General features: G+C 43.8%; 1 protein-coding gene across 3 annotated transcripts in view; it reads right to left on the bottom strand.

The window, feature by feature from the left end:
- The window catches only part of arid1ab (AT rich interactive domain 1Ab (SWI-like)), a 73,064-nt gene that overhangs the window by 34,876 nt on the left and 24,826 nt on the right, over window positions 1-13,362 (bottom strand). For all 3 annotated transcript variants that reach the window (XM_047383432.1, XM_047383433.1, XM_047383435.1), the window contains exons 2-4: window positions 11,876-12,097; window positions 4,741-5,364; window positions 3,676-3,783 (exon numbers count right to left, since the gene is read on the bottom strand). In XM_047383432.1, the coding sequence (XP_047239388.1) occupies window positions 3,676-3,783; window positions 4,741-5,364; window positions 11,876-12,097 (954 nt within the window). The remainder of the gene's footprint in view (window positions 1-3,675; window positions 3,784-4,740; window positions 5,365-11,875; window positions 12,098-13,362) is intronic.

Below are 13,362 nucleotides of genomic sequence, written 5' to 3'. Positions count from 1 at the left end.
TTAATACCGTCATTACATCATTAAAAAATATAGGAGATAAGGATTAAATATAAGATAATTAAATCAATGTCTAAAAATTAATCTATGTCCAGCAGCACTTATATGTGGTTGAATTTTCAGTTTTACTTCCACAGTAGTGAGACTTTTGATATTTATGAACGTGACGTCACCACGTGACAGCGAGGAGGAGGAGAGAGAGAAAGATGGCAAGTCGCGCACCGTATGAACTTGTCGCTAAGAAGAACACGACATCTGCAGTCTGGCAATACTTCGGGTTCCTAGCAAATGAGAAGGGGGAGCCAGTAAATACTGATGAGGCAATATGTAAATTATGTGATAAAAAGGTGACTGCAAGGGACGGAAACATGTCAAACCTAAGGACGCATCTCAGAGTTAACCATCCACTCACTGCTGCGAGGATGCATTTGGCCCCGAGTTCAATAAGCGCAACAGTTTCAACACCTCCCGCTGATACCGATGCAGGACCAAAACCAACCACAACTAAGTCCACTGCCACTTATACGCAGTCGACAATAATAGGGGCCTTCGGGAAAACAACGAAGTACAAAAGGGACAGTGTCTGTTGGAAAACCTGCACGGATGCAGTGACAAAATACTTGGCAAAGGAAATGGTCTCTTTCCACACGGTGGAAAAAAAGTCCTTTAAGGACATGGTAAAGGTACTAGATGCCCAGTACGAGCTACCAGGACGGAAACATTTCTCACAAACAGCCGTCCCACATTTATATATTAAAGTTAGAGACGAGGTTCAAGTACTGCTGTCAGAGGCTGAGAGTTATTCGTTAACAACTGACATGTGGTCATCAGTTAACATGACTCCATATATGTCCCTGACTGTCCACACCATTACACCTGAGTGGAAACTTGAATCCAAATGCCTCCAAACAACGTATTTTCCTGAGAGTCATACGGCGGACAACCTTGCTGCAGCGCTCAGAGTTGCACTTCAGGACTGGCAACTTGACGAGAAAAAACTTTCAGCCATAACCACTGACAACGCTGCCAACATTTCTGCCGCAATCAAGTCCCTAGAGTGGCCGTGGCTTAACTGCTTCGGTCACAATCTAAACCTGGCTGTCACAAATGCAATGCATGACAATAGGCAAAAAACCGAGCGCGCCCTCGGAGTGTGCCGTTGTATTGTCGGGGCCTTTTCACACAGCTGGCAACGTAAGAGTGAACTCCACAAGAAGCAAGTGGAGTTGGGACTCCCAGAACATAGCCTCATAACGGTAAGCAGAAATTTGTATCTAAAAATCTGAATCTGTTATAACATAGGCAAACTAAAAATATAATCATATACATTAAGGGGCTTATTTATTATTTATTTATCAATTCGTTTGTTTATTCATCTATTAATTCATTTGTTTATTAATTCATTCATTCATCCATCGGCAGGACTGCGCAACTCGCTGGGGCTCCAAACTGGCAATGGTGGAGCGCATCCTGGAGCAGGCCCAGGGGATCAGACACGTCTTGTCTGACGACAGAAGGAGCAGCCTGTCCCTGACCTGGCAGGACACAGATGTCTTGAAAGCTGTTCACGACGCACTGAAACCAGTCGGTGACTTCACTGATATTTTGTCAGGAGAACATTATGTGACCAGTTCCTCTATCCTCCCCATAATCCAGCTATGCAGGGACAATGTGTTGGCTTTGTCAGAATACGACCTCCAGCTAACAAAGTCAATCAAAACTGGAATTCTAAAAAAGCTAGAGGCCAAGTATGAATCCGATTCAGTGCGCAAATTAATGCGAAAATGCACTTTCCTCGACCCTCGTTACCGTGGAGGATATGAGACTGATGCCAGCGCATTGGCTGAGACCAAGGCAGAATTACAGGCTGAGATCGTGAGCTTAGAGAACCAAGCACCAGCAAGTCCAGTGGTCATCATCAGAGTGGAAGAGGGAGAGGCGCAACCCGAACCCCCACGAAAAAGGGTGACTCTGGGAAATCTTCTGCAAAAACAAGCCGATGCAGTGGCAGGTCCCATCGGCAGCATAGAAGACCGAGTTGGAGCTGAAATAACAGCCTACTGTTTGGAGCCCGTTATCCAAGCAGACAAAGACCCACTTCTGTGGTGGAAATGTGCTGCCCGGCGTTTTCCCCTGATGTCACGGGTGGCCAGAAAGCACCTGTGTGTCTGTGCCACAAGCTCGCCGTCGGAACGGGTTTTCAGCACCGCGGGAAAAGTTGTAAGTCCCCAACGTTCCCTGTTAAATCCAGAAAAAGTTAACATGCTGGTTTTTCTGGCTAAAAATCTTGACTAAACCTGTTGACACTTGCCACCCAGCTCACTGCTATTATTTGTTTCTTTTACTTTTACCACTTTTTTAAAGGTCGCTCTTTTTGTTATTTAAAGTTGTTCAGGCTGTGATTTAATTTAATTGATTTGTCTGCGCATTCTGCGCAAAAACTATTTTGGGTGGTATGGGTAATAAAATTTTTTTGACTGTTATATTTGTACTTTTTAAGCAGTTTCTAATAAACGTTAATATTGTGCACATTATGTTGTTATTGTTTCATTATTAGTGTTTGGTATTTAATTTCTGAACAAGTAGGCACAAGTCAACAGTTTGGTGATGCCGTCTCAGCCTTAAGTCATAATTTTTAATTAGTCACGGTAATGCCGTTTACTGAGGTAAAATGTGGAGACGGTATGAAGGTATCAGAATTTGGATACCGCCCAACCCTATTGCTGAGTGGAGAAAACTCTAAGTTAGCCATTTTCAGTATCAGTGCTGTGTTTAAAAGAATTCAGAGGAAGTCCAAAAATGTAAAAAGCTATTTAAAAGGGAAACTGTATTTTTACTATGCATCAAGGCATCTGCTGTTCATTCAGGCTCTGAAAGGGTAGGAGAGAGCAAAACGTTCAACAGGCAACAGGAAGGCTGAACAAAGTTTAATGTTGCTCGGTTCTATCGGATTGAGCTTTCAACCTCTGCCTGTTACAGAGCAGGTTGGATTTGGTGTATGAGTTTCAGTATCACCCCTAGCTTGGGGTGAAAAATACTCAACTGGTTTGTCTACAGAATAAGCAAACCAACACCAACTAAAGCTGTGTGCAGGTCAACCGATCCAGATTCAACACCAGTGCTCGGGTCACTGCTTATTACTGGTTTTTACTCCAGTCCAGACATTTTTAAATCATTGTTATAACTAAATCCTGTCTAAACTCAGTTCCTTGTATCTGCTGTCTGTTATGTCAGGTGCCCCCCAAGCAAGATGTGCATAAGCAATTTTCAACAAAATCCCTAAAAATCCTTGCCAATTTTTACAGGTACAGCTTGCAAAACTATGACAGGTTGTGCACATTTGTTGATACAACCAACTTGCGCTTTCTATTAACATTTTCACCCTTTACAATGACTGCATTGCACCTTCCTGTCTCTGAATCATATGATCTGCTCTTTGACACCTCTCAGAGTAGCGTACAAAGCTGCACAGAGAACGGCTGAAATACTCATTAAATTTTATGACGTTCAAAGCAAAGTGTTGATATTGCAAACAAGAGCATTTTTTCTGTATGTTTTGTTCATACACAATTAACTAAACTACTCTGAACTGTGTTGCAAACCAAATGATAAAGAATCAAACAGAAATCAAATAGTCCAACGCTTCAAAAAACATGGCAGCTAGAGAGAGGGGCTCACCGGCAGACTGGAGGGCCGCCCCTGCATGCTGTCTTCCTGACCACTCTTGTTGGGCTGGTTAGATGGAGGGGCACTGGACTGGGAACTGAAGGAATCCTGGGAGAGCTCCTGGTTATAAAGCAGACAACAGATGAGCTTTAAGCATTAACCAACTTTTTTAAAATCACCAAAGAGCAACTTTATGCTCTCATTGTACCTAGGGATGGGTACCTTTCACATTTCAACCGATATGGTACCGATACTCGGTACCTAGGAACCGATACCAGTACTCGTAGAGTACCAGTTTTCGGTACTTTTATGTTTGTTTATGTGGTAATAAATGTTAATTCGTTTAATAATAAAATCACATACATTTTCAATTTAACATATTTCTCAGTATGTAAACTTTAATATCTCAAAACAACATCCAGCTGTTTGTATTGAAACATCTCAGTTGTTTCAAACATTTCTTCAACATGAAAACCCTTAACTGATTACGCAGTGTTTTTTCTTAATAATGCACAAATTAAAACCCAGCCATGTTTCTGGCTGCAGACGAGCTGCTAACAGATGCAGGCGCGCTAACAGAAGGCAGGAGTTTAGCCGTAGATCTGAGCCCGATGAAAATTGTGTCTCTTCAGCCTCGAGAAAAATCTGGTGCTTAACCAGGTGCTTCCTCAAATTAGAAGTATTCCTGCTGCTGGTCTTGAACATCGCGTCACAAATATTGCAGTGAGTGTAATATGCATTGCATTTTGAAAAGTGGAGCCATACTTTCAAGCGCTTTCTATAAGACATATGCTCTGTGCGCGCAATGCTATGTTCATGTTTGGCATGGAAAATCGCCCACTCTTCCACTCCCTCAGTTTCACAATGATGCTTTTAGATACTGAAACATGGTAGTTTGTTTTTACATGAATCGGTACTCTGTAGTACTGATGGAATTCGGTCGGTACATATAAAAGTAACGAATTCGGTACCCATCCCTACATGTACCAATCCTAATTTTCTCTTAGCTTCACAAAACAAGAAGGTAGCTCTGCACGCTTCATGTCAAAGGATGGTTTAAAATATGCTGATTTTTACCTGTGGAGGAGGTGGGAATCTCTGATATGGAGACTGTTGCTGCTGCGGTTGTTGCAGGGGGGGTGTCTGGGAGTAAGGTGACTGTTGGCTCTGCTGGGTGTGACCTGGGGGCTGCTGGGCTTGAGGAGGTGGACCTCCTGGTTGTTGCTGTTGCTGCTGTGGTCCTTGCTGCTGCTGTGGGGTCTGTTGCTGAGGTGCCTGCCCTGGTCCAGTGGTTTGTTGGTAACCAGGTTGGCCCTGAGGGCCCTGTTGACTCTGGGGTCCAGGACCCTGTTGTTGTTGCTGCTGCTGCTGCTGCTGCTGTTGAGGCTGCTGCTGCTGCTGAGGAGAGACATAAGGTGGCTGTCCTGAATGGGACTGTGGGGGCTGGCTATAGGGAGGCTGTCCTGCAGCAGGTCCATGGGGCCCTTGTGATTGTTGGTATGGGGGCCCTGGCTGCGCATGTTGGCCGGTGGGTTGAGAAGGATGGCCCTGCTGGGAGTAGGGAGCACCAGAGCTTCCCTGGGTCTGGCCAGAATATGGAGGTTGCTGCTGGCCGGGTAGAGGAGACGGCCCATGCTGACTATAGTAGCCCTGGTTCTGTTGGCCAAAGCCTCCTGGACCCTGTTGTCCATATGCAGACATCTAGACATGAAACAGGAAGAACAGTTGGGGTCAGGTTAGGCTCAATTATAGGCTTTTTATGCACACCAACTCTCCAACTATCTTTCTGGGTTTTATTCAGGAAGCTACACCAGAAATCAGAGATGGGAGAATGCTGGTCAGTTTGCTCCTTTGCAATTTTATAATATGTAGATTTCATACCAACTTTTTACAGGACATTTCTTCAACTTGCTGATTGACCTGAAAGCTGAATGTATTGGAACAAAGTCTTTCCGTTTCATTTTGTGTTAATGCCAGTCACAAAACCTGCAGGATTGGTTGATGTTGGCAGCAGTTTGAAAATTTCAAAGTTGAGGTACGGGTCTCTATTATTTAAAGAATACAAATAGAGTATAGTTAGTAATACAAAAACCTTGCTAATCCCCATCATTACATACCATGACAGTTTAAACTGTCAACTCAATCATTTTGTTTTAAAATAGTAAAACCTTCTATCTATTGTCTATCTTTCTTCAGTTCATAGTTCTTTCTCATATACCTTAGGGCATATTCACACTGCTGGTCCGGTCCAGGGATCGGTAGAAGTGAGAAAATTCATACCATCAGCTGGCCCGGTTAGCTTCCACAGAAATTTTTTCAGACTAGACCAAGTCATGCAGGTGCAATGAATTGTTTCAGGGGCAGATTGGCGTTGATCGAGAAGAAAAAAAGCACAAAGAAGAAAGGCCAGTTTCTGTTGCTACTTTGATGTTCAAATGCACTTGTGCGCCTGAACCTCTTCACTACTCCGCATCGCCCCATGAGACATTTTCAAACTTCGAGCTTTTATTTTTCCTCTACTGAAATGTGTTGCTCTTATGTTACATCGTCTCGTCCTGCTTTTGGTACGCTGGCCTGGCATGCATTTACAAACAAACAAACTGCTCCAGGGCCAGGATAAACCATGCCGAGATCGGCAGTTATAACTGTGCCAGGGTACGGTTCACTGGTCCGTCTCAGGGTCCGGGATGGGTTCACACCGGCGTGATCCACTTCAGAAACCGGACTCTGGCACAGTAAAAAGCGTTCCAAAAGGTCTGGTATGAAAACACTGTTATAGTTAATTGCCTAAAATCTGTATCGGGAGGTCATGGCTTTAGAAATCACAGAGAAATCTCTGACTTGCATCTTTAAATGTTAAAACTTAGTAGATTTCTAAGGTTGCTCTATACTAAATCCAGATGTTTCTTCTTTTTCCTACAACCATCCTGTACTGCACACACGTAGTCTGGATGCCTATGTCCTTAAAAACTATTTTAAAGTTTAATTCAAAGAACCACATTGGGCAACTCTTGAGCTGTAAAGCAGCAGTTTGTTGCCAGACGATGTGAAAACAAAGTGATCTGGTTGTACAAGTCTAATCAAAATATGGCTCTCCACGTAGCTCCATTCTAGCATTGCTTCATTATAATATTGCTTACTCAGACTGTGAGCTTGTTCAGACTAAGATAGTAAGAAGCTGTTTACATGAAAGTGTTTGACTGAAACAACATGACAGTTTGCATTAAGCAACTTCCAGCAGTTAAACTGCTCTAACTACAGGTTGTATTTTTATACCAAAAGCTGATCAAACAAACTACATGTGAGAAAATGATTGAAAACTGTCAAAATCCTCCAAGTGTATCGTTTTAAATTAGTGGCATGAAAATAAAAAATGCATGTGGACTTCAAACTATAAAATGAGCCGTTTTATATTCTGCATAGCCTGCTGTAAAAACAGCATTTTCATTTCATTATGCTCAAAAAGCATACAAGGAGAAAGCTCTGATTCTGTGAGGAAACACATAAATAAACAGAAGGCATGTCTCTGTTGTAAGAGGGATGAGGGAGGGCAGATCTAAAGTCCCAGAGGATTCAAAGAAAATACAAGATGGTAATAAAGAATTGCGGTGCATTTAAAACAACATCAAGTGGCTCTATTGTATCAGACTGGCAGAGGCAGGGAGGCTGTTTTCTTCTCTGCAGGGCACTTATCGAGTTCATGGTCAGACACCAGCCAGGCCAGTATGAGATAATCACAGCGCACAATGGGCACGAGACCACCGGCGGCGGACGTGGAAGAAAAACCTTCACTCCGCGGGATTGCCTCTGTTCAGACGACTGGCTGGCTGAGGAGTTCAACAAGGGTCTGTTTCCTGGCTATGTGCAAGCAGCAAGTGCAAACTGGATGTTTAAAGTGTTCAATCGGGTGAAGGTGCTGCCCGCTGAGGCTGGCAGCACAGCAGGAATGTTCTCTATCTTTTGATTTCATGTGTGAAAATAGAGTTGACAGTGAAAACCTGATTGCTCCTGTATTTTTCGAGTGCTTTCGAGTGCTTTTCCGTTCACTTTCAGGTGAAGACAATCCTGACTGGAGGCAGGTATATACAGGGGTTGGACAATGAAACTGAAACACCTGGTTTTAGACCTCAATAATTTATTAGTATGGTGTAGGGCCTCCTTTTGCGGCCAATACAGCATCAATTCGTCTTGGGAATGACATATACAGGTCCTTCTCAAATTATTAGCATATTGTGATAAAGTTCTGTATTTTCCATAATGTCATGATGAAAATTTAACATTCATATATTTTAGATTCATTGCACACTAACTGAAATATTTCAGGTCTTTTATTGTCTTAATACGGATGATTTTGGCATACAGCTCATGAAAACCTAAAATTCCTATCTCACAAAATTAGCATATTTCATCCGACCAATAAAAGAAAAGTGTTTTTAATACAAAAAACGACAACTTTCAAATAATCATGTACAGTTATGCACTCAATACTTGGTCGGGAATCCTTTTGCAGAAATGACTGCTTCAATGCGGCGTGGCATGGAGGCAATCAGCCTGTGGCACTGCTGAGGTCTTATGGAGGCCCAGGATGCTTCGATAGCGGCCTTTAGCTCATCCAGAGTGTTGGGTCTTGAGTCTCTCAACGTTCTCTTCACAATATCCCACAGATTCTCTATGGGTTTCAGGTCAGGAGAGTTGGCAGGCCAATTGAGCACAGTGAGACCATGGTCAGTAAACCATTTACCAGTGGTTTTGGCACTGTGAGCAGGTGCCAGGTCATGCTGAAAAATGAAATCTTCATCTCCATAAAGCTTTTCAGCAGATGGAAGCATGAAGTGCTCCAAAATCTCCTGATAGCTAGCTGCATTGACCCTGCCCTTGATAAAACACAGTGGACCAACACCAGCAGCTGACACGGCACCCCAGACCATCACTGACTGTGTGTACTTGACACTGGACTTCTGGCATTTTGGCATTTCCTTCTCCCCAGTCTTCCTCCAGACTCTGGCACCTTGATTTCTGAATGACATGCAGAATTTGCTTTCATCCGAAAAAAGTACTTTGGACCACTGAGCAACAGTCCAGTGCTGCTTCTCTGTAGCCCAGGTCTGGGGAATGCAGCACCTGTAGCCCATTTCCGGCACACACCTGTGCACGGTGGCTCTGGATGTTTCTACTCCACACTCAGTCCACTGCTTCCGCAGGTCCCCCAAGGTCTGCAATCGGCCCTTCTCCACAATCTTCCTCAGGGTCCGGTCACCTCTTCTCGTTGTGCAGCGTTTTCTGCCACACTTTTTCCTTCCCACAGACTTCCCACTGAGGTGCCTTGATACAGCACTCTGGGAACAGCCTATTCGTTCAGAAATTTCTTTCTGTGTCTTACCCTCTTGCTTGAGGGTGTCAATAGTGGCCTTCTGGACAGCAGTCAGGTCGGCAGTCTTACCCATGATTGGGGTTTTGAGTGATGAACCAGGCTGGGAGTTTTAAAGGCCCCAGGAATCTTTTGCAGGTGTTTAGAGTTAACTCGTTGATTCAGATGATTAGGTTCATAGCTCGTTTAGAGAGCCTTTTAATGATATGCTAATTTTGTGAGATAGGAATTTTGGGTTTTCATGAGCTGTATGCCAAAATCATCCGTATTAAGACAATAAAAGACCTGAAATATTTCAGTTAGTGTGCAATGAATCTAAAATATATGAATGTTAAATTTTCATCATGACATTATGGAAAATAATGAACTTTATCACAATATGCTAATATTTTGAGAAGGACCAGTACAAGTCCTGCACAGTGGTCAGAGGGATTTTAAGCCATTCTTCTTGCAGGATAGTGGCCAGGTCACTACGTGATACTGGTGGAGGAAAACGTTTCCTGACTTGCTCCTCCAAAACACCCCAAAGTGGCTCAATAATATTTAGATGTGGTGACTGTGCAGGCCATGGGAGATGTTCACCTTCACTTTCATGTTCATCAAACCTATCTTTCACCAGTCTTGCTGTGTGTATTGCTGCATTGTCATCCTGATACACAGCACCACCTTCAGGATACAATGTTTGAACCATTGGATGCACATGGTCCTCAAGAATGGTTCGGTAGTCCTTGGCAGTGACGCGCCCATCTAGCACAAGTATTGGGCAAAGGGAATACCATAATATGGCACCCCAAACCATCACTGATCCACCCCCATGCTTCACTCTGGGTATGCAACAGTCTGGGTGGTACGCTTCTCCACACCGTAACTCTCCCGGATGTGGGGAAAACAGTAAAGGTGGACTCATCAGAGAACAATACATGTTTCACATCGTCCACAGCCCAAGATTTGCGCTCCTTGCACCATTGAAACCGACGTTTGGCATTGGCATGAGTGACCAAAGGTTTGACTATAGCAGCCCGGCCGTGTATGTTGACCCTGTGGAGCTCCCGACGGACAGTTCTGGTGGAAACAGGAGAGTTGAGGTGCACATTTAATTCTGCCGTGATTTGGACAGCCGTGGTTTTATGTTTTTTGGATACAATCCGGGTTAGCACCCGAACATCCCTTTCAGACAGCTTCCTCTTGCGTCCACAGTTAATCCTGTTGGATGTGGTTCGTTGGTGGTATGCTGACATTACCCTGGATACCGTGGCTCTTGATACATCACAAAGACTTCCTGTCTTGGTCACAGATGCGCCAGCAAGACGTGCACCAACAATTTGTCCTCTTTTGAACTCTGGTATGTCACCCATAATGTTGTGTGTATTTCAATATTTTGAGCAAAACTGCTCTTACCCTGCTAATTGAACCTTCACACTCTGCTCTTACTGGTGCAATGTGCAATCAATGAAGACTGGCTACCAGGCTGGTCCAATTTAGCCATGAAACCTCCCACACTAAAATGACTGGTGTTTCAGTTTCATTGTCCAACCCCTGTACTTGTGTTCTCTGGCTTATAAAACAATGTGTGCTACGGTTGTATGGGATGTTGCAAATTTGTGATTACTGCAAAATCCCAAAGAACTGTTTGCCTTGCAAAATATTTTGGCTAGTTGTCAAAGTACCATAAAGCTCTTAACGCTGGTAACACCTTTGGTGAAGTTTGTTGTTTATTGCAGAATGAAAATGTTTTAGAAGGTAAAGTGCTGGTTGGATGGTAAAACAACAATACAAAACAACATCGCACGGTTTCCTTGCATAATCACTGGTTTTAATAGTGGTCTTTGTCACATTAAAACTGTATGCGGTTTAGTGATAAATCACCTGCTTATGTAACTGGGGTCCTGAAGAAGCCTATTTATATTTTTCAACAACAGTGATTGTGTTTGTGGGGCTACAATTGCTGTGACATTCAATGCCTAAAAAAAGACTGAAAAGAGGCAATTAATAGTTTTTTTTAAAATCGTGATCACAATAATATCAGAAAATATTGTGATAAAACCTTAGTCCATATCGCCCACCACTAAATCCAAACCCTAGTTTGGGTTGGATTGGTATGAATTTAAATGGGACCAAAATTGGGTTCTTTATAACCTCATTTATATTATAAGCTGTTTTGTCAGGTAAAATGCTTTTAGATGACATCTATGAATCGGCGCTACAGAAATAAACTTAACTGTATCAAACTACATTTCACATAGTTTCAATGAAAATGCAAAACCTCTAAATGCTTGATGAGAAAGTTTGGATGTTTTGAAGTAAGGTTCTGTGAAGTTATACAGTAATATTTCCCTTACATGTACCAGAGAGATGTCAGAGCGGTGGAGGCTAACAGCTAATCAGACCCCCCTCCCTTTTTTTTTTTACTTGATTTGATTAATTTAAGATGACTCAGACCAATACTGTTTACATCAGTGGGATACAGCTCAATGTTGTTTTCATTGTGCATCAACATCAAATACCATTGTTACATGTTTTCTCAGATGAGAAACGTTCAGAGTTGCATTGTATTGTCCTGTAGTCTTCTGGGTCTTCGTCTGACTCGCTGATCTGAGGATTTATTCAGTTTTCTGAAATGTCACAGCGATATGCAATCTGTCTGCTGCAGGAACTCCTACCACCTACTAGTACACAAACCTGCCTATCGCTTCAACTTAAATCTCAACAACCATCTCTCTTCAAACATCACTTTTGTACTTTAACAGGCCCCTTTACTTGATTGTGAAAATGCTCAATGTACAAAAAGTTTAAAATGTGCCTGTATTGTACAAAGAAACATAGCTAGTGAGGTGCAATACTGACCTGCTGCCCATACTGCATGCTACCCATGGTGCCCGGTGTGCGGCTCTGCATCCCCATCGGGTACCTCTGAGGGCCTGGAGGTCCATAGCTCTGCCCCGGGTATGAACCTCCTTGCTGGGGTCCCGGTCCAGTGGGAGGCCCCTGCTGATGCTGGGAGTAGGGGTTAGACCCTCCGTATGGCTGGCCTCGCATCTTCCCTACCTGGTCCATCGGGCTGGTAGGCTGGAGGACACATGAAGAAAAGATGTAACACGACATTAAACTGTAAAGAAAAGGTTTGACGTTAACAGTAATAGGCCTTATATTATGGTGTCATCACAAGCTGAGTAATGATGCAGCCGACCCTGACAAAGGAGAGTTAAAGCCTCATTTCTGGAACGGTTTTCCATTTGGTGTTCCTAAAATTTCTTATTGATAAATACAGACAAAGACACAACGAGTAAGTGTCCTGTGAGGATCATCTCATAAACCCGTCACAGTGTAATCAAACCAAAATAGAACAAAATGCCGGAGGGGGAGAAAAGGAAAAACCGAATCCAAAAACAAAACACACGTGGATTTACTTTCCCACTAGAAAGGGGAAAAAAAACTGGCTAAGAATGAATGAACAAGCCCACTACATCAGCCAGGAGCGTTTTTCTGCCCAGGAGATCATTGTGCCAGTGGGTGGATACAGTTACAGCAGAGATGTTGGGGAGAGTTTCTGTAACAATATTGTTAGGGAAGTGGAAGTTGTCTGCGGCGTCTGGAGTTGGGCCCACCGACCCTCAGCTGGAGCTGGGTCAGGCTGGATCTCCGCATGGTTTCGACAGCCGGCGCAACTCAGCTGGATGATGCAACCGTCTCATCTGTAAACAGCTGGCGCAGAGGACCATAAAGTGTGTGTGCACATGAGGAGCTCTGAGGAATGCCTCAAAAGACACAACCCTCCTCCAGTAGAAATTAGAGTAATTCCACTGCAGCCTCAGTGAACAGACACCTGGAAACTACAAACACAAACCCTCAGTGTGTATGTGTGTGTGTGTGGACCTCATCAACTCATTGCATCCCTGGCAGCCCCTACGCATTCCCCCACTGCAGAACCATCTGAAACTATAAGCCACAAAGGAGGCTTTGAAGTGGCGACACCTCCTGGCCTGCTGACCTCGGGTAGCAGACACAAAGCTTTCATTGCTTCCCACGGTTATTAATCTGTGAGTGTTTTTTTTCCACCTCCCCCAAAACCTCTTCGCCTCGGTCGAGGGAGACAGCCACCGTTGCTATTTATAGCCGGGGAGACGGAGAGGGCAGCCTGCCGAAAATGTAACAGGTCCCAGCTGCACTGCTGTTTGAAACCGGGCCAGGTCCTGCTCTTCCTGGCCTTTAATAAAGCAGCAGGCTTTGGCATCCTATGAATGACAGTGCAGCGATGAGAGGTGGTGTAAGGGGGCTCAGCAGGAGAACTGTATGTTGGGAAACACTGTAGGTGTTGGGATTAATCAACAAGC

Source organism: Girardinichthys multiradiatus, chromosome 13, assembly GCF_021462225.1.
Source record: "Girardinichthys multiradiatus isolate DD_20200921_A chromosome 13, DD_fGirMul_XY1, whole genome shotgun sequence".
NCBI classification, from domain to species: Eukaryota; Metazoa; Chordata; class Actinopteri; order Cyprinodontiformes; family Goodeidae; genus Girardinichthys; species Girardinichthys multiradiatus.
This window is presented reverse-complemented; position numbering and strand designations above follow the sequence as displayed.